The sequence below is a fragment of the Piliocolobus tephrosceles genome, chromosome 11, assembly GCF_002776525.5.
Source record: "Piliocolobus tephrosceles isolate RC106 chromosome 11, ASM277652v3, whole genome shotgun sequence".
Classification (NCBI taxonomy): Eukaryota; Metazoa; Chordata; class Mammalia; order Primates; family Cercopithecidae; genus Piliocolobus; species Piliocolobus tephrosceles.
The window spans coordinates 99752706-99775726 of record NC_045444.1 but is presented as its reverse complement, the minus strand read 5'-3'; the positions used below and the strand labels follow the sequence as shown (position 1 = coordinate 99775726).

The window sequence follows — 23021 nt, the reverse complement described above, 5'->3', positions numbered from 1 at the left end:
ATAAATTTATTCTGAGTTACAAGAAGTTATACTTCTGTGTGTGTGTGTGTGTGTGTGTGTGTGTGTGTGTGTGTGTGTGTGTGTAGGACAGAAATGAAGAAATTTGAGACAATGTACTTAAAAATCTTAAATCTTCATATTTCCCTGAACTCTCTGGCCCTGCAAAAATGGCCTGCTTCTCCCTTTTAGAGACGAGCACACCTCTCTCAACCAAGGGCAATTCAGAGTCCTCTGTCTTATGAGACAATACATGCCATTCTGACAATATATTCCCCACCCTCCTTACTGGCCAACGGACCAAAATTCACTTAAGTAAAAATAAAACCTACTTAGGTAAGTGATAACCAAACTACATGAACTAGAAAAGCCAATGCTACATACAACAAAGGAGGATCTAACTACTCAGAGAAGTGAACTTGTGAGAGTGGATATACCATACAAGGCCAAAATCCCATGAGATAACCATGTCCACCAGATGACCAGAGAATACGTCCACTAGGAAAGCAGTAAGGTGAGAGGAGCAGCAACATTATTGAGAAGCTCAGTTGTGATTCTCTAAGATGACAGTAGGGAGTATGTTTTTAGAGAACTATGCTCCATGAAAGCAATTTAGATTATAGACTCCTGAGAAAATAGAGGCCAGCCAGAAGCACCTAAATGCCAAAAGTAAGTTGGGCACAATTATGAAAAAGAACAGCAAGGTGGTAAGGGCTATCAGGATATCCTGAACAATAGAACACTAGGAAGATAGTCAATAGAACACAGACTCTTTAGAGGGTTGAAAGATGGGAAGCTAACAATGGTAATGTTCAATCTGTACTACCAGAAGAAACAGGATGGATAATCAGGATACTGAGAGCAGCCACCTTGTAAAAAGTCACTATCTCTTGCCTGGTGTCCAGACCTTAGCCAGTTTTCACACACTGAACTTACTGATGGCAGAAGTTCAGTCCGTATGAAAAAGGATCCTCCTACACCACAGCAAGTACATACAATGATTCCTCCATTTCTTCCCTAAAGGCTTAGGTAACAATACACTGGAGAAAAAAAAAGACCCAGACATTGTGAAACTGTTGACACAGGGTCTAGCATGGCATTGATACTCAGAGACTCATAGTTTTATAACTCTCACCCTCCACCCCTCACCATCTTAGAGTTGAGGCTGAGGCATACTGGGACTAAGTAATAAATATAGCTTGCCCAGGTCTGGCTCGTAATAAGATGGAATCCATGAACCCATCTGATGGTCACTTAACAGATTCTAAACAAGTTGAAAGGATATAATTGGTATTTTGCAGAATTTCCACATTAATTTTTGACCTGTGGGATACATGATACTATGGTGGGAAATGCCAAGTAGGAGACTTGAAAACTGCTCCTTTCCCTGTCAAGCTAATCAAACATAATATTGCATATTGGGAAGTGTGGTGGAAAATGGCACAGACTTAAACAAAGGATGTAGATGTGGATATTCTCATTATATTTCCATATAATTCCCTAGTCTAGTTTCTACAATAAACAAAGATCCTGGAGGATGACAGGGGACTACTGCAAACTCAACCAAGTAACAGCCTAAACTGCAACTGTTCTACCTGATATGGCATCTTTGCAACAGCAGATTAACATGTACTTAGGCACATTGTGTGTAGTCATTGATCTGGCAAATGTGTCTTCTCATAAAGTGAGATTAGAAGCAATGTGCATTCAGTTGGGCAGACAACAGTACATGTTTATGTTCTTGCCAAGGTTAACATTCCACTCTAGTCATAAAATTGTCTGAAGGGAACTGTGCTGTCTAGAAATATTGTAGAACATCACTATTTATTGTATTACGTTAATCAGAATGGATAAACACGATGTTTACTAATAATAAGCTTTGTATGTTATGATTATAGGCAAAAGGAGCTAGTTGGTGCAAACAGGACAGTAGTTCATGTCTCACATGTTTTGACTATCTACAGATGTGCTCAAGAGAAGACACAGTTTTGGAAAGCCAGGAGAATAAGGTCCTATAAACTTGTAATCTCTGGGGCAATTCATTCAGGTTTTATATCCACTGAGTGTATCCACCACTTGGTATACACTCAAGTGGCATACACTCTATTGGAGGGTCTCTCATCATTCAAGAGGATTCATACAATCTTCATATACACTGATTAAGATCTAAAACATTCAAAACAAATGAACAACTTATTTAGACATCCAAGACAACCCATAAGAACCTTAGCTTATTTTTGCACTTCATTATGAGAAGGCCAGGAACAAGTAGAGCTATAAGATAAGTCAAGAAGGGTCAGCAAGATACTAAATACTCTGCAATCTTAGCATCATGTTGGGGGATATATTTCTATAATAATAGGAATAATATCAGCAACATTAATAATATCTTTGTATTTACATAATGTTTTTACAATATATAAAGTGTTTATACATATAGTATGCACTATGTCAGCTTACTTTTATAAAAGGAGGTTGCCAGATCCAACACAAGAGAGACAGGAGTGGAATCTTACTGTCCAAACATTGTTTAAGAATTCAATCAGGAAATAATGGGGTACAAGATTGAGAGAATTATGTAAAGATCTGGAACATATGGGCTGTGCCATATGTGGTATCTTTACTGAAGCAGATAAAAATACCCTCTACTACTTGTTATGAGGCTACTGATTTGGTGAATGTTTTATTCTCTCCTCCCACCTGTGATGGTAGCTAAACCAAGTTGCCTTTACATGACAAAGACAGCAGAAAACTTTCCACTTCTTTGCCTCAGGGCCATATAAACTCCCCTATTCTCTGTTAAACTAAAGTAATCCTGATCATCTCTATATTCCACTATATTGCTAAAATCACCCTAAATGGATCTGATGAGCAGGAAGTGGCAAGTGTCCTAGATGTCTTAGCAATATGCTTGTGCCAGGGAAGAAATAAACACCAAAGAAATTCTGAAGCCTGGAACATGGTAAGATAATGCTTCTAAATAAAAGGCAAAGTTACTGTATCTTTTGTCGTCCATGTTGAATAAAGAACATAGTATAAATGATGTTTGGACCCCAGAAAGTTTACAACATGTCCAGGATATAAGACAATTCTTCTTGGGCCTTATGGCCCAGCAGACCCAGTGGTGCTCAAACTATCTGTAGAAAATGAAGATACTATAGGAAGCCTATAACAAGCCCCAACAAAGGGCCACAGTACTGACCTCTAGACTTCTGGAGAAAAGGCATGTCCACCTTGTTGATAACTACTCTTACATATTCTCCATTAAGGGTTAACTCCTAGTATGTTCATAAGCTCTGACAGATATTGAGGACTTAAAACATAAGTAAACTGAATTGCTAAGTAAAGTGACTAAGTAAACTGAATTGCTCATCATAAACCAGGAGGTCCTCAAAGTCATGAGTCTGGACACGTAAAAGCAATTAATCTTAAAAAAGGAAGAATTATAATTGAAATTGTGCTAGAGAACATCAGAAAAGCACAAGTAAATTGCATGAGCAGGAAAACTTCCAAACTTCCACTCTTGTTTCAATGTCATATGTCCCTCAACTATACCTATGGCTTTGTGAGATACTCACCATGACCAGCTATCAGAGAATGGATTAAAAAAAAAAACTAGCCTAATTTCCATATGGGTTTGTACAATGTGTCACCAAAATTCAGCTATAAGTGGACAGTCACTGGATTATAACCTTTCCAATGGGAGCTCTGAAAGACAGTGATGAATGAAAAGCCTTCAGGTTAACAGAAATCTCGGTAGTATATCTGATCACCTATTTTGCCTAAAAACATAATGGTATGGTGGATACATCTATACTTATTTATTGGCAGTGGTTATCAGTTTGGCTGACTAGTTAGGGGTTTATAAAAGAATAAGGTTGGAAATTTTGAGATAAGATCTAAGGAGATGGTTAGTGGCTATACCTCTCACAATAGGGAAAAGTGTGGAAATATTTGTGTCCCATGGGTACACTTATTTTTAAAAAATCCACTGCAAAACAGGTTTTCAATAATCGGGTGGATTATATGCCTTATCCTGTGAATACTGGCTATTTTCCTTGACTCTCCCGCTGTATGTTCAATAGGATCATGTAGCCATTGTGTTAAAGATGAAGACTATGTATGGAATCAGTAACAAGGACTTCTCCTAAGCAAAGTTGATTCAGCTACCATCCAGTGCTGAGTGTCCAGCACAAACCAACACGGAACCCTTGTTATGGCACCCTACCATGGAAAATCTGCCAGTTACCTACTGGCATACTTACTATGTTGGACCATTTTAGAAGGGTCAGTGCTTTTTTTTATTTTCACTGGACAAAATATGTGTTCATTGTATCATGTAGGGTTCACTACAGAACTCTGATTGTAAGTCTTCCTCCAAGCCTTCCCTAAAAGAACAGTGGTCATTTACATGGGGAATTCTTTTACTTCATACCTTTCAGATATAATTAGAAATTGTCTCTGAATAAATGTCCTTTCCTAGGAACCCCAAAACACCATCTAACAGCTAAATTAAGGGCTTATCATAGCCTTCTGATCAACAGTGTTGTGGTATAAGTCTATTTTACAGTAAGCCCAGTGGATTTATGGACCCATTCCTTGATTGTTTCCCTGGTTTCTGATTGTATTCTTGGAATAGATACATCAGTCAATTAGTAAAATCTCACTGGCTTCCCGATTTAAGAAATAAGTGCTGCCACAGTAGGAAGAGTCATATAAAAGCCCTAGACCTTCCCACACCTACCAAGAGAGTAAACCAAAAGCGAAGTACATTCCTGTGAGAACTACAGAAATTAGTGCCACCATAAAGCATTTGAAAGATATCAGTGATAAATATCCATCACATTTCCACTTAATTGATAGTTTGGCTTTAGAGGAAAATTGACAGGTCTTAGAAAATAAATGTGGATTTTTGTAAACTTCATATGGTATCATCTATAATAGCGGCTACTATTCCAGATTGAATATTTGCCTTTACTGCTGTCAATGCTCTACGATTTTACAAATTCTCTTATTCATTGTCATGTAATACCAAAGACTAAGTGTCTTTTTACCAAAGTAGGCATTGTGCAGTAAAAGAAGTGTGGTTATGTTCTAACAGCCGTGAAATTAATGGTAGAACATCACCCAGAAACATATGGCCCAACAGAAAAGTAGAATAGCTTATTAAACACTCAGTTAACTGTGTTAGTTTTTTTTTTTAAATCCACAAATGTTTTTCTCACATAGTAATAAAAACCAAAAGTCCACAGAAGTAGAAGTAGCTCTTCTCCTTATGTCTCAGAACCAACCTGCAGAGATTTTGCTTTCTGCCCCAACAATTCTGGGCTCTGCTATTGCATGGCTCAAGTCAAAAGCCATGCTATTGCATGACTTAAGTCAAAATATCTCATATTAGTTTATGAGTATGGGGGTAGATCCTGGCACACAGGTAAGGTACCAGCAAATTGAAAGTTAAGTCTTCCATCTAATGATTCATGGACCTCTCTGACCGTCTGGCTCTCAATTATTAAGTAGAAATTGGTTTGCTTCTAATGGGTGGTTTTGGAGAGAATCTTCTGGAGCTCAACAAAAAACCTGGGCCACATTGTAGTACTTCCATGTGAAATGATAAATGTCAATGAAAAGTTATAGGTATCTACAATGACAGGAGCACTAAATACTCACACCCTCTAATGGTGGAAGGAACATAGAGTTCTTCATAGGACTGAAGATATGGGACAACCTCTCAAGTACAGAACCCCAATAAGCCAAGGTGCTGGCCAAGCAAAGACAAATATTGAAGGAGTACTAAAAGAAGAAAGAAGCATATCAATTTCTTATCAAGACTGGAAATAGACTGTTCAGCTATGAATATTTTTGTTACATATATAAAATCAATGATTTGGGGGTCCCTCCCCCAATATTATGTTTTAGAAATTCCTTCTCTCATACTCACATGTCTTCCTTGGCTCGATTTGCTACTAGAAAGCCCCTTCGTCAACAGTCCTAACTCCCACCAGATGGCCCCAGCTTCTGGATTATGGTAACACTTTTTCTCCCACTGTGCCTCCAACACATAAGATGGTGGCAGTGCCCTGCTACTACCAGGCTCTGAGTTGTCTCCTTGTCCATCATTTGACATCTTAGTTTTCTCCCTGTCTCCTATCTGGTGTCTTAGTTCTACTATTAACGATGTAACCACTTCCGTGTATTAAAGTAATTTTGTTCGAAAGACCTAAATTAGTTCTGTTTTCTGTCTGAAACCCTAGATGTTTTCCTGACTTTGCCTGAATGAAGATGCAAATCATCAAAAAATCACTAAATTACTGCTTATGGAATTGCAAAAGCAGAAAACATAATTCTTCACAATCTTTTCTCTCTTTTATACAAAGGATACATTATGACACTTTTGCAGGTGGACTAAAACTGCTCTCTAAATAAAGGGGGCAAACTATCGTGTGTGATATGCATGTGTGAGATGGGACTGTAGAGAAAAGTAAAGCCTGCAGTAACACTAGAGCTTGTCCTATGCCCACCACCAAGATCTGGTACCTTACCATCCAGAAGGATGCAGTAAGACATGAAGATAGTGCATAAGAGAGGAAAGTTATCAGTAAAATATACTAATGAGTTACAACCCTAAATTTCTGCAACTGCCCTATTTATGTTAGCTACAATTGGTGCTACATGCTGCCTAGTATCCCTGCCTGCTCTGCTCCAATATCCCTGACAGCTCACTCTCTCATCCATTAACATAGAGTCCACAGTCAGTCCTCACACATCCATCAATACAGAAGACACTCATGGTAGGTAGGGGGTTTGACTGTGACACAGAACTGAATATCTTTACTTATGAACCTGAAATAATTTTATAACCTAATCTAGTCCCCAATCCATGAATGTGAATTCTCAGCCAAGGATTAATAGTCATTTGAAGAAAAAAAGTAATAACAAAACAATACAAAAGATAATAATGAAAATAAACACAATCTGGAAAAGATAGAGAAGAAAATTCAAGGAACAGAAAATCATTTTTAAGTTTAATTACTGTTCATGATAGTTCATGATAGTTATTATTTGACTAATAAGTACATTTTATTACATTAATTAACATAGACTTCTAAAAGAAGTAATTGGAGAGTAAGAAATAAACCTTGGAAATGAGTAATAGAATTTTCAAAATAAAAACAAATTCAATTGATTGATAGTGATAAACTAGATAAAGCCAAATTCGAAGCATTAACATGGAAGGCAAAGCTGATATCTATCAGAATGCAAAGCAGCAATGATAGAAATACAGGAGAAAATTAAAATTTATGAAACACTAATTTATCTATTAAGAGTTGACCTAAATTTATCTAATGGGAGATTCAGAAAGAGTGAAAAGAAACAATAAATCAAATAAATACTAAAAAGGAAATTCCCTGGCTAAAGGAACACACCAGGCTTTAAACTGAGAAGTCCTATGTGTTATGTGAGAAACAATAGCAAATACTTAATAGCTTCACCTAGCTACATTCTGCTGAAATCTGACAATTCCTTAAAAAAATAAAAATACCTAAAAGAAAAAGAAAAAAGAAGGATAAAGATAAAATTGGAAGTTTTATAGAGGCACAAGGATTCAATGTCTTCTATATTCCAAAAGAAGTGTTATATCACCTGCAAAATTTTTTTCAACAATTTAACTAAAAACAGTTGACTCTTTTAAACTTCACACACATATCAAAGATATAAGCAGGTGAAGAGGATGGAAATGGAGAGGATGTGTGGGAAAGATTTCTTTAGAGAAAGCCCTCCTATAAGTCCCACTCCTCTAAGACTTGAGAAGATTCAGACTCTAAAACCCAGTGCATGGGCCTCAAACAAAATCCCCCAGGGAGCCTGAAGTTTGCTCTTCATATCTAGAAAACACAGTGGATCAGTGCCTAATTTGTAGTTTCTAATAGCAAGACAAAGACCTTATGGAAGAATTGTAATCCCCTTCTAACAATAGATCCAGGAACTAGAATGTGATACCAGTAGAAATATTGGCCTAAAGTTTAAAAATATCCAAGAAGATGGCCTAAAAGGGAAAAGAGACCCAAGTAAAAAGTAGCTATGAGGTAAACTACTAGGGGGAATATAGAGAGGCTTAGCACTGGTCCAGGAAAGGGAGTTCTTAGAGAAGTGTGAAGAGCTCATGATAGTGCTTGTGAGGGTTAGTACAGAGTATCAACTTGATTTCCACCTTTCCACCTTATGTCTGAGGAGATAAACCTCGTGCTGCCTGAGGCAACAGTGATGGCTTCCCCTGAGGCAGTTGCCAGGTAAGATAATGTTGATTCTCCTCAGGAGCCACTCTCAACACCCCTGTTTGCTTCTAGACCTATAAATAAACTAAAGTCCCAGCGGGCCCCTAGGGGCAAGTTTCAGAGTGTGACCCATGTGGAGGTGCACTACATTCAAAAAGAAATACTTGAGTTTTCTAATTAATATAAACAGAAATCTGGAGAACAGACATGGGAATGGATATTAAGGGTGTGGGATAACGGTGGAAGGAACATAGAGTTAGATCAGGTTGAATTTATTGATTTGGGATGACTAAGTGGGGGTTCTGCATTTAATGTTGAAGCTCATGGAGTTAAAAAGGGTTCTTATAGTTTATTTGCTTGGTTAGCTGAAATATGGATTAAAAGATGGCCCACTGTGAGCAAGCTGGAAATGACTGACCTCCTCTGGTTTAATGTAGAGGAAGGGATCCAAAGGCTTAGGGAGATTGGGATGGTGGAGGGGATTAGTCACTTTAGACCTACTCATTCCAGCTGGGAGAGTTCAGAAGATATAGAAGATATGCCTTTGATCAATGCCTTGCAAAATAGATTTGTGAGGGCAGCATCTGCATCTTTGAAGAGCCTTGTAATTGCTCTTCTCTGTATGTCAGAACTAACAGTGGGAACTGAAGTCACTCAACAAGAAAGTTTAAATACAATGGGAATAATTGGATTCCATGGTGGCAGGGACCAAGTGGCAGCACCCAACCATCAAAGGCAAGGTGGGCAGAGCTGCTGTAATAGACTGCCGAGGCAAATGAGCAATCAGAATAGTCTGACTAGTGTAGAGCTCTGGCATTGGCTAATTAATCACGGTGTTCCTAGAAGTGAAATTGATAGGAAGCCTACTGCATTGTTACTTAATAAATACAAGTAGAAAACTTCTAGGTCCGAATGGACAAAAGACTAATTTGAATTATAAAAACAGAGAATCAATCAATTTCCAGACTTGAGCCAGTTTATGAACCCAGAATCCCCTGAATGAAGGGGAGACCAGGTCCCCATGAGGAAGGATCCCACTATGTTGTTGATAATTTATGCTGTTTTTTTTTTTTTTTTTCCTTTTTTGAGACGGAGTCTTGCTCTGTCGCCCAGGCTGGAGTGCAGTGGCTGGATCTCAGCTCACTGCAAGCTCCGCCCCCCAGGTTCACGCCATTCTCCTGCCTCAGCCTCTGGAGTAGCTGGGACTACAGGCGCCCGCCACCTCGCCCGGCTAGTTTTTTGTATTTTTAGTAGAGACGGGGTTTCACCGGGTTAACCAGGATAGTCTCGATCTCCTGACCTCGTGATCTGCCCATCTCAGCCTCCCAAAGTGCTGGGATTACAGGCTTGAGCCACCGCACCCGGCCAATTTATGCTGTTAATCTTTCTCCCATCCTTCCCCAAGAAGACCTCCAGCTTCTTGCTTATGGAAGTCAGGTAATTCATAGAGTCTTAGGCTAGGCACGGTGGTGCATACCTGTAGTACCAGCAGTTTGGGAGGCTAAGGTAGGTGGATCACCTGAGGTCAGAAGTTTGAGACCAGCATAGCCAACATGGCAAAACCCCATCTCTACTAAAAATACAGTTATAAGGGTGTGGTGGCACATGTCTGTAGTCACAGCTATTCAAGAGGCTGATGCAGGAGACTCGCTTGAACCAAGGAGGCAGAGATTCCAGTGAGCTGAGACTGTGTCACTGTGCTCCAGCCTGGGTGGCAAAGTGAGACTTCATCTCAAAAAGAAAAAAAAGGAATAGAGTTTTAGCTCAGGTCTGACTTTCAGTGGGTCCAGTGGGTCCCTGAACTCATCCTGTGGTTATTTCCCCAGTGCCTGAACGCATAATTGGCATAGACATACTTAGCAGCTGGCAGTACCCCTACATTGGCTCTCTGACTGGTAGAGTGAGGGTTATTATGGTGGGAAAAGCCAAAAGGAAGCCATTACAGTTGCCTCTATGCAGAAAAATAGTAAATCAAAACCAATATCATATCCCTGGAGGGACTGGGGAGATTAGTGCCACCATCAAGGACTTGAAAGACACAGGGGTGGTGGTGATTCCCACCACATTCCTGTTCAACTTTCCCATAAGGCCTATACAGAAGACAGATGGGTTGTGGGAAGTCAGGGACCCTGAATGGAGGGACCGGTTGAAGCCATGGCAGACGAACAAAAATTGTGAAGATTTCATGGACATTTATTAATTCCCCAAATTAATGCTTTTTATAATTTCTTATGCCTGTCTTTATTGCAATCTCTGAACATAAATTGTGAAGATTTCATGAACACTTATCACTTCCCCAACCAATACCCTTGTGATTTCCTATGCCTGTCTTTACTTAATCTCTTAATCCTGTCATCTTCGTAAGCTGAGGAGGATGTACATTGCCTCAGGACCCTGTGATGAGTGCGTTAACTGCACATATTGTTGTAGAGCATGTGTGTTTGAACAATATGAAATCTGGGCACCTTGTTAAAAGAACAGGATAATAACAACATTCAGGGAACAAGAGAGATAACCTTAAACTCTGACTGCCATTGAGCCGGGTGGAATAGAGCCATATTTCTCTTCTTCCAAAAGCAAACAGGAGAACTATCGCTGAATTCTTTTTTCTCAGCAAGGAACATCCCTGAGAAAGAGAATGTGCACCTGAGGGTAGGTCTCTAAATGGCCTCTTTGGGGGCGGCTGTCTTTTACTGTCAAAGCCGAAGGTATGAAATAAGCCCCAGTCTCCTGTAGCGCTCCCAGGCTTATTAGGATGATGAAATTCCCACCTAATAAATTTTTGTCAGACAGGTTGTCTGCTCTCAAACCCCGTCTCCTGATAAGATGTTATCAATGACAATGAGTGCCCAAAACTTCATTAGCAATTTTAATTTGGCCCCATCCTGTGGTCCTGTGATCTCGCCCTGCCTCCATTTGCTTTGTGATATTATTACCTTGTGAAGTATGTGATCTCTGTGATGCACACCCTATTTGTGCACTCCCACCCCTTTTGAAAATCACTAATAAAAACTTGCTGGTTTTACAGCTTAGAGAGCATCACGGAACCTGCCAACATGTGATGTCTCCCCCGGACACCCAGCTTTAAAATTTCTTTCTTTTGTACTCTTTCCCTTTTTTTCTCAGACCAGCCAATGCTTAGGGAAATAGAAAAGAACCCACATTGAATATTGGGAATGGGGTTTTCCCTGGATACAGATAGATTTTAGAGAATGACAGTGTGTTATCAAAAGCTTAACCAAGTGGTGACTCCACTTGTAGCTGCTGTACCAGGTGTGGTTTCATCGCTTGAGAAAATTAACACATCTCCTGGTACCTGGTATGCAGCCACTGACTTGGCAAATGCCTTTTTCTCCATTCCTGTCCATAATGCCCACCAGAAGCAATTTGCTATCTGCTGGAAAGGCCAGCAATATACCTTTACTGTCCTACTTGAGGAGTGTATCAATTCTCTGGCTTTGTGTCATAATCTTATTCAGAGAGACCTTGATCACTTTTTCACTTCCACAAGATATCACACTAGCCCATTATATTGATGATATTATGCTGATTGGATCCAGTGAGCAAGAAGTAGCAAACACACTGGACTTATTGGTGAAACATCTGCATGACAGAGGACAGGAAATAAATCCGGCTAAAATTCAGGGATATTCTACCTCAGTAAAATTTCTAGTGGTCCAGTGGTGTGGGGCCTGTTGAGATATTCCTTCTAAGGTGAAGGATAAGTTGCTGCATTTGGCCCCTCCTACAACCAGGAAAGAGGCACAATGCCTAGTGGGCCTATTTGGATTTTGTAGGCAACCACATTCCTCATTTGGGTATGTTACTCTGGCCCATTTATCGAGTGACCCAAAGGGCTGCCAGTTTTGAGTGGGGTCCAGAACAGGAGAACGCTTGAAACAGGTCCAGGCTGCTGTGCAAGCTGCTCTACCACTGGGGCCGTATGACTCAGCAGATCCAATGCTGCCTCCATAGGTGAATCACAGCTGAGGCCTCTAGGATTATGGAGCAAGGCCCTGCCATCTTCTGCAGATAACCACACTCCTTTTGAGAGACAGCTCTTAGCCTGTTACTGGACTTTGGTGGAAACTGAACGTCTGACTATGGGTCATCAAGTCACCATGTGACCTGAACTGCCCATCAGAAACTGAGTGCTTTCTGACACATCTAGCCATAAACTGGGCCATGCACAGCAGCATTCCATCATCATATGAAAGTAGTATATGTGTGATTGGGCTCAAGCAGGTCCCAAAGGCACAAGTAAGTTACATGAGGAAGTGGCTCAAATGTCCATGGTCTCCATTCCTGTCACCCTGCCTTCTGTCTCCCAGCTTACACCAATGGCATCATGGGGAGTTACCTATGATCAGGTCACAGAGGAAGAGAAGACTAGGGCCTGGTTCATAGATGGTTCTGCACAATATGCAGGCACCACCCAAAAGTTGACAGCTGCAGCACCACAGCCCCTTTCTAGGACATCCCTGGAAGACAGTGATGAAGGGAAATCTTCCCAGTGGGCAGAACTTAGAGCAGTGCACCTGATTATGCACTTTGCATGGAAGGAGAAATTGTCAGATGTGTGATTATATGCTGATTTATGGCTGTAGCCAATGGTTTGGCTGGATGGTCAGGGACTTAAAAGAAGCACGATTGTAAAACTGGTGACAAAGAAATTTAGGAAAGAGGTATCTGAATGGACCTCTCTGAGTGGTCAAAAACTGTGAAGATATTTGTATCCTATGTGAGTGCTCACCAACTGATGACCTCAGCTGAGGAGGATTTTAATCAAGTGGATAGGATGACCCATTCTGTGGACACCACTCAGCCTCTTTCCCCAGCCACCCCTGTCATCACCAACGGGCCCATGAATAAAGTGGCCATGGTGGCAGGGATGGAGGTTACACATGGGCCCAGGAACATGGACTTCCACTCACCATGGCGCTGACCTAGCTATGGCTACTGCTGAGTGCCCAATTTACCAGCAGCAGGGACCAACACTGAGCCCTCAATATGGCACCATTCCTCAGAGTGATCAGCCAGCTACCTGATGGCAGATGGATTATACTGGACCTCTTCCATCATGGAAAGAGCAGAGGTTTGTCCTTATTGGAATAGACACTTACTCTGGATATGGGTTTGCCTATCCTAAACACGATGCTTCTGCCAAGATCATCATCCATGGACTCACAGAATGCCTTATCCACCATCATGGTGTTCCACACAGCATTGCCTCTGACCAAAGCACTCACTTTACAGCTAAAGTAGGGCAGCAGGGGGCTCATGCTCCTGGAATCTACTGGTCTTACCATGTTTCCCCATCATCCTGAAGCAGCTGGATTGATAAAACCATAGAATGGACTTTTGAAGTCACAATTACAACACCAACTAGGTGACAATACTTTGCTGGGCTGAGGTAAAGTTCTCCAGAAGGTGTGTATGCTCTGAATCAGCATTCAATATATGGTACTGTTTCTCCCACAGCCAGGATTCATGGGTCCAGGAACCAAGGGGTGGAAGTGGAAGTGGCACCACTCACCATCACCCCTAGTGATGCAGTGCAGAAGGGGTTGCACTAGCAAAATTCTTGCTTCCTGTTCACACAACATTAGATTCTGCTGGTCTGTAGGTCTTAGTTCCAGAGGGAGGAACGCTGCCACTAGGAGACACAACAATGATTCCATTAAACTAGAAGTTAAGATTGCCACCTAGACACTTTGGGCTCCTCCTACCTTTAAGTCAACAGGCTAAGAAGGAAGTTACAGTGTTGGCTGGGGTGATTGGCCCGGACTATCAAGATGAAATCAGTCTACTACTCCACAATGGAGGTAGTAAAGAGTATGCATGAATATAGGAGATCCGTTAGGGTGTCTCTTAGTATTGTCATGCCCTGTGATTATGGTCAATGGGAAATTACAACAGCCCAATCTGGGCAGAACTGCATATGGCCCAGATCCTTCAAGGATGAAGGTTTGGGTCACTCCACCAGGAAAAAATCTACAACCTGCTGAGGTACTTGCTGAAGGCAAAGGGAATACAGGATAGAACAAGGTAGTAATCAATACCAGCTACGACCACATGACCAGCTGCAGAAACGAGGACTGTAATTGTCATGGGTATTCCCTCCTTCTTTTGTTAAAACCATGGTTGTGCATGTATACACTGCACTAAGAATATACCTTCGTTTTATTTCCTTTTTCCCTTATCACATAAGATTTACTGACTTCACATCAGCATTTAAGTATTGTTAACTTTATGTAATAGTACTTGAGTTGGGAACTGATGCATTTCTGGTTATATGAAGGATAGTTGTGTTATGTTAGGCATAATTATGACCTTATTATTGTCTTTATTTGAAGATTATGTATGATCTCAGCAGATCTGTATGGGTTCAAGTTGACAAGGGGGGGACTTGTGATGGTTAATACTGTCAACTTGATTGAATTGAAGGATGCAAAGTATTGATCCTCGGTGTGTCTGTGAGGGTGTTGCCAAAGGAGATTAACATTTGAGTGAGTGGGCTGGGAAGGACAGACCCACCCTTAATCTGGGCGGGCACCATCTAATCAGCTCCTAGTGCAGCTAGAATATAAAGCAGACAGAAAAATGTGAAAAGACCAGACTGGCCTAGCCTCCCAGGCTACATCTTTCTCCATGCTGGATTCTTCCTGCCCTCTAACATCAGACTCCAAGTTCTTCAGTTTTGGGACTCATACTGGCTCTCCATGCTCCTTGGTTTGCAGACAGTCTATTGTGGGACCTTGCGATTGTGTGAGTTAATACTTAATAAACTCCCCATATACATATCTTATTAGTTCTATCCCTCTAGAGAATATATATATATATATTCTCCTATTAGTTCTATATATTCTATGCCTCTAGAGAATATATATATATATCTCCTATTAGTTCTATCCCTCTGGAGAGCCATGACTAATACAGTGCTCATCAGGATAGAAACTTTCTGATTTTGCCAAGTTCAAAAAACTCTAAGCTATCATAAGGTATCTCAAGTCAAGTAACAACTCTTCCATTCGTCTTTAATTTCTCACTCCTTGCACCTTCAACCTTGCCAGTTAACAAACTAGGGAAAAAGTAAGAGGAAAAGATTTACAAATGGCCACACACTACCACCATTACAACCCCTTCCACACTGCAAATGTCTAGCCCAAAGAAGGTCCCAGCTTAACTTCATGTCAAATGTGGAGCTTTTGTGTTACATAAAGCTGGACATATTTAATTACTGATTTGAGACTGTGTTTTGCAACCAGAGTAAACACACACTTAACTAATAATTTCGTGAAGTCTGAAATGAATTACCACCCTAGGGTAAGGGTTGAATTACCTCCACTGAGCAGCTTTAAGAGTCAGTAGGTCACATAAATAAAGTTGTTATTATGATTACACCTCACTGTTCTAGTTGTTCAAAATACTAGTTTACTGGTACATTGTATTATATATGGTATTTTTTACTTCCCAACAAAGTAACAAGAATAAGACCAACAGCAATTATTGCTATCCTCTAAGACATTAAAACAATGCCTTTAAAATTCTGGTGAAAAATTAATTTAAAACTAGAACTCTATTTCCAGCAAAATATCTACTCAGTGTAAGGCAGAACAAGAATATTTCAGACATATGAACTTAGATCATTTGTCTCCATTGGCCCTTTTTGAAAATTACTGAAGGAGGTTCTCTAGGAAAATAGAAAAAGCAATCTATGAAGGAAAATATGAGAATACATAACAGGGGTAGGTGAGTGTAAGCCAAGGAAGTAGAAGAGAGTGACTGTTTTTGAAAGAGAAATCTTTAAATGCAGTCCTATGCATTTCAGGTATTCTCCTTCCTTCTCTACAGTTCTAGTTAGATTTGCAATGTCTGCAATAAATCACATTTACTTAAACATAATCCATTTAAAGGCTGTTTATGGGATTAAATGTTAGTATTAATTTACAGACAAAGCATAGAAAATAGAATTAAGACTACAGAGCAAATGTAAATGTTATCAATTATGACAACATGCATAATAATGTAACTCAAATCAAGTCAGTAAAGTGCTCTAAATGCCTCTTTGTCACAGCAGAGTCAATAGATACCATGTGAAGTGAATTATTTAAAAAATAGAAACAGAACTCAGTCATTTGTTATAATAATAACTATAAGAAAATTAAGAGAAATATTACTAAAATGATTACTCAGGGAAGGCGAGAAGGATTCACTTTATTTTATACTTTAGCCCTTTAATATGACCTGTGTTTTCTATCACGCTGTAGGTATTACATTAAATATCAGAATGCAACACCATAAAATAACATACCATGCATAAATATGCAATGTACTCTTCCTACATTTTAGTAGCTTTTTGTCACATAGAAGGTCAACCTTGCATTACTAATCTAAACCCTTACAAGCTGTAAGCACTGAGTGAATGAATCAACAAATCACTTCTAAGTATGACTTACTACCTGAAAGAGAATACTTATACCATTAGAAGATGAAAATGTTTCTTATGACAATCACCTCCATCATTCCAAAAATCCTTAAATCTGATGTGAGTCTACCTCACATACCATTATCTATAATTATGATGACAGAAAAATAACAAAACACTAATCTGAAAAAGTACAAGATTATAATAAAAAGCTTATTATAACCAAAAAGTGATTAGTTTTTATTTTATTCAAATATTTTATACAATATCAGAATCCAATGCATGTTTTACAGAGAAAAAAATATTATTGGCATTACCTAAGTTAATGCTATTATTTGAATTCATACAAATCTATACTTCTTCTAGAATTACTAAGAAGCTATTATAATTGTAAATATTTTTATTTTAAAATAAGTGCCAGATATTTTAGAACTCTAAGGTAACAACTGCCTTACAAGAAAATTCATTACCAGAGCTAGACTTTTATGTAATTTTCATAACAATAAACTAAACTCTTAACAGGTTTTATGTAATTTTCTTCATTTTTGATCTCTTTGACCAACCATTTTTAATACCATTTTCTTTAATCACTGGCAAAGATTTAAACTACCAGTCTGATTACAAAGTGAAGGTACTCAAGATATAAAGAGATCGTTAAATGGAGCATAATGCTATTTCATTCTACCTTTAAAGAGACTAAGTAAAGTCTGACATTACATTTTGAGAAAAGAAATAACAAGATATGACCTGGGAGTGATTTCTTTTAGACAGAGGTAATTTCAAGCAGAAAAGTTAGCAGGTGAGCAGACATGATCATGATTACATTGGGATAGGTGGCAGAGTGATCCATTGAGCTGTCTCTGCTACTAATAAGCCTGTGTCCCTGAATTAACTACTTACTAGTAACATTTGGATACCTCTACTGTCCATGTATAAACCAAGTAGCCTGGAATATATAACCTCTAAATTCCTTTTCCGGTAAAATAATGATACAACATGAGCGAACAGATCTAAAGATCTGAGAGTTAAGTATGACTTAATGTAAACAAAAACAAATATCATACCTTTGTATTGCCTTTCATCTTTGTTTTACATTTGTTTTGTTCTCTGGCTTCACGAAGACCTTTCTGAGTAGGACCTTCTGGTGTATTTTCTTTTTCACGACTACGATCAACTACAAGATAATATAATCTATTCTTAATATTTGCACTGTTTATCTGTATAAAATGATTGCAACCAAAAATATGAAAACCAAGATCTTAATGATGCATATATTTTTTAAAAATTCATTAAATTAATGACACCCAAACCATACCAAATGCTTTAGGTGTGGTCTCAAGATTCCATTCCCAAAAATGCAGAGTGGCATTACTACAAGGTTAACTAAATACATGGTGAGCCAGTTACAGAGCCCAGTTATGATATATCCAAATTCCTGTTATCACTAGCCTTTGTGTGTTTATAAAGAAAGTTAAAGATGGTGAAGAATAGAATGATAAGAAATGACAAAACTTCCCACATGAAACTAGATGATACATATTTTTGTTATAAAAAAGAGAATATTGTATTAATAAAATATTATTGTCTATGCTTCCCTATGTTAAGGACAAAAAGGAAAAACACAGAGTAATATTCAAAATAGTTGTAACATTGGTCTCCTACTTCTCATGGACATAATAAGCAGTCTTAATGGAATCATTTGAGAGTGGGGAATTGACAGAAAAAGTTTCTCACATTTTTCTACATATAATACATATACATATATAAGTACACATATTTCCACTTGTATTTCTAAACAGTAAGTTGATTGCAAAAAACTAAGGTTATAATCACTAATACAAATAAACAACTAAATGTTACAAATTATAACACTAGATTTATAACAGAGAAAAGATGATGAACAAATAAATATCTGGATGATTTCAATGTCAAGTCTCTCTTAAGAAATCCTGAGATTATAAAGGCGGGGAAGAAAATGGCTGGCATTTATTTTATTTTATTTTCTGACTAATTTTTTCTATTCAATACCAGTTCTAGACAAAAGAGAAAATCCTCAAAATAACTCCCACAATAACGTTAAAAAATGTTCCATAACCCCATGTTACATGAAAGTATTTGAGAGACCTGGGTATCCAAACTACCTGTCCTCCCCGAAGGTGCTATAAGCTAGAGTCCCACAGCATCTAGGATGCTGAAGTCTAGAAGAAAGGCAACAATTACAGCTTGCTGAGATGGAGGGAAAATATTTACTTCTGATTCTCTTTTATTATATTTTCCCCTTCAAATTCCAGGGGTGTCAACCTGATAATAATTAAAAACAATAACTAACATTCACGCCTCATTGATGTTTTACCACATAATGTGTACTATTCTAAACAACTTATATATACAATTTTATGCAATTATATAAACAATCTTGTGAAGGTCACACTACCTTTTGTTCTCATTGTATATGAGAAGGGGTATGCATATAGTAATATCAGAGGAAAGAAAAGAGAAATCAGTAGGGAGAAAAACTCAAGAATCCAACAGATAATTCCAGCAATATAAACAGATTTCATGTAGCATGTAAGACACTGCTAAAGGCCACTTCATAAAAGAAATAAAATTAAAAAGCAAGCAAACAAACAAATATGGTAAGAATAACAAAGGTGGAAAATCCAAAAGGGCACGTTTTATGTGTATATGTTGTTGCTCTACAAACAAAATGAAAAATACACACTTAAAAAAATTTTAGGAAAGTATTACACATTTAAAAGCAAAACTTAGGAATAAACACTACAGAATGTACAGGGTACTGGCAGAAAAAAATGTTTTTCAATTATTTCTCAATGTATTGAGAATAAATACGATTTCCACTCTCCAGCAAATAAGCATCACTTTTACTTACACAAAAATTTACAGAACAAATGAAAGGTGCAGACAATAAAGTCTGTATCACATTCAGTGTTAAGTGTATGTAATTCTCAGATTCTATATAGCACTTCTCAATGTTGAGTAATATCCCAGCAAAGTCTTTGTCTCTATCATAGCTTCTCATGGCTGTCATCTAATGCTTATTAATGACAAAGGCTATGGAACCAACAGGTACTGTGTAGTTTTCCAAATTTTACTTAGGTAAAGTCAACATTTTAAGGCATTCATACTTTCTTGAGATAAAACAAACAGCAAATAAACAAACACACTTTCATTTATAAAAATTCTATTTATTGTACTTTCCATTGCTAAATTTTACCCATTCAATGGTTCTTTCACGTGTGTACACATTCAATCAATGTTAACCTGTTCTGGCTCTTGGATAAATATCAGAAAGACATAAATACCATAATTAAACAAATATTTAAAGAGCACTTACCTTGTGCCACTCCCTAGCTTCCTTATAGAGCAAATAAAACTGAAAAGAGAATTTTTTAACTGAAAAAGGTTTTGACGACATTTTCTATAATTTACCCCAGAAAAATAGAAAATGTCTAAGAGATTGCAACACACGTAAACTAAAATGAGGACATTGGTTAGATCTATGTAATTAGAATTCAGAAAAAGATAATAGAGGTAAATGAGAAGATGCTATATTTGAAAAAAGTCTCTATTAATTAGACCATATAGACTATATAATTACATGAATTTGGCATCTCATAATGCAATTCTGAGCAGCAACAAAACACGAACTTAAAAAGCAGCAATTAATTAAACTATAAGAAATAATCAGTACTTGCTCTACTGTTAATTTTGAAGTACTAACTTAAGAGCTACTTTGCTTTACTATATGTGACATTTCTTCCCTCTTCAAAGCTCTGAAGTCAGCTTTCACAATTTTTCACTTCACCAAGCATTTCCAATTTCTAGAAGGTCATCCTGAATTAATAATTTACCATACATTATAAGATATATTAAAATGCAATTATATGTATCATTAATGATCTGCTTTAAAAACAGGCATTATTGCACTGAAATTGCAACCTTATAGTAAACAAAATAACTAATACAAGGATGACAATCAAAACCAGTAGGTTTCATAAGCTTTTTGAAATTAATTTGCAAAAAAAGTTTTATCTCATAATATGTAGTACTAAAAAGTGCTTTCTGTATAGTGTCATGTAAATATTAGATACATACGACCCTTAATAAAAATAAAAACATCATCCATAAATTTTCAGCTTAAATATCTACTCAATAATAATTATTTCATAGTTTCTCCCAGAAATTTTTCTACTTTTGACCTACCAGACAGAATAAATGTAAAATTGAAAACTCTTTTCAGGTGAGATTAGGTAATAAAGTATTAATATTATCTTTGTATGGCAGCAATTACGTGGTGATTGTTTAAAATATATGTTATCATTGTCTGCATTTTCTATAATGAACATAACTTTGGTAGTCAAAAAAGTATGTTTAAAATACTTTGCTAACTTTGCTCCAAGAATCTCTATTGACATGCCAACTTCTGCCCAAAATAAATGGATAGATGGATGGATGGGTGGGTGGATGAATGGATAAATGAGACAGAGAGGGAAGTATTTTTAAAACTAAACTTAAATGAGCAAGTAAAGAGGGAGGAAGTAATATGAAAATATGAAGAATGACAGGAATTATGAGGAACAACCACTTAACCAACAGATCGTTTTTTTCTTTTTTTTTTTTTTTGAGACGGGGTCTTGCTGTGTTGCCAGGCTGGAGTGCAGTGGTATGATCTCGGCTCACTGCAACCTCCAACTCCCTGGTTCAAGGAATTCTCTTGCCTCAGCCCCCCAAGGAGATGGGATTACAGGCACGCACCATCACACCTAGCTAATTTTTGTATTTTCAGTAGAGACAGGGTTTTACCATGTTGGCCGGGATGGTCTTGATCTCCTGACCTCATGATCTGCCTGCCTCAGCCTCCCAAAGAGCTGGGATTACAGGTGTCAGCCACCATGCCCAACCTCCTCTTTTCAAATTACAGTCCCTGACTAAGTAGAATACCAAGTTTTAGCAACTGGAGACGTGACAGAGTCCAAGGGCCCACAGACAAATGCTGAGATCAGAAGCTTAGGGAAAAGTGCTTCAAGTTCCATATCTAAAACTAGAGTTCATGTTTACAAAGAGCATAAAATTATTCAGTACAGGATTTAAATAATTACTTTTGATCAGATAGTTGGGATATATAACTAAAAGAAACTATTTCCCCATGTTGGGTCAGAATTTCTTTTGACTAAAAGCCATTTGAAAATATCACAGATCAAAATAACAATTACAAGTTTAATCTCCAAAGTACCTTGTAAATATCACTCAAGAAAAACATGCAATACGTTCTTGTATGAATTAGACTAAACACCAGGAGATAATTTCATAAATGAGTTATCTGTCAAGCATCAATTATTTTAATTGATATGTCAAGCATAAATATATAAAATTTAAACCATTAGAGTAGAATGAATCATTAGAGATTAATTGGTGCAAACATCAACCCAATTCACGAAGTCCCTCAACCTTTAAGCTGTTTTACATATATTCTTTTTCAGAATATTCAGTCATTTTTGGAGTTACAGTTCATGAAATTACAATAATTTCAAACCATCCTTTAATATTTATATCTGATTATATTCTTCTTATCTTAATATTAAAACAATTTTTGATGTTGACAGAAATGTACATTCTTTGTAAAAGACACAATAAAGAAAAAGGGTAGGAAGTAGTCACATAACACAGAGAAAATTATGTTAAAATCCTGATGTGTACCCTCTAATATTTTTTCTTTGCATATATTCAACAGGCATACACTTGTACCATATAAATGTTTTTACTTCTTAACATTGTAACATAAGTGTTTCTTATACATGATTTTTAGAGACTTTTTATTATTGTATGATCAACTATAAACATTCACTGGTGGTTAAAAAGTGAGATTGCTTGTATTGTTGTTTACTATTATGACTGCAATAAACATCCTTGTGCATAGTCCTTTAGGAATCACTGTACATAACTGATACTACTTTAACATAAAATATTAGAAAAGTAGGAAGGAAGAAGAGATGAATAGGCAAAGCACAAAAGGTTTTTAGGGCAGTGATACAACTCTGTATGACACTATAATGTTGGATACATGTCATAAATGTGTTGAATTCCATAAAATGTACAATACCAAAAGTGAACCCTAATGTAAACTATGGACTTCAGGTGATAATAATGCCATGGACACTCATCAGTTTTAACAACTGTATCAATCTGGCAGGGGATGCTGATAATAGGGGACGCTATGTCTGGGAGCAGGTGGTATGCGGCTGGGGGCAGGTGGTATACGGTTGGGAGCAGGTGGTATACGGTTGGGAGCAGGTGGTATACGG

At 37.7% G+C, this 23021-nt stretch overlaps 1 protein-coding gene across 3 annotated transcripts in view; it reads right to left on the bottom strand.

Annotated features, from left to right (window-relative positions):
- SPAG16 (sperm associated antigen 16) overlaps positions 1-23021 on the bottom strand; it is a 1175325-nt gene that overhangs the window by 1072212 nt on the left and 80092 nt on the right. For all 3 annotated transcript variants that reach the window (XM_023220360.1, XM_023220353.2, XM_023220369.2), the window contains one exon: positions 17763-17872. In XM_023220360.1, coding sequence (XP_023076128.1) covers positions 17763-17872 — 110 coding nt within the window. The remainder of the gene's footprint in view (positions 1-17762; positions 17873-23021) is intronic.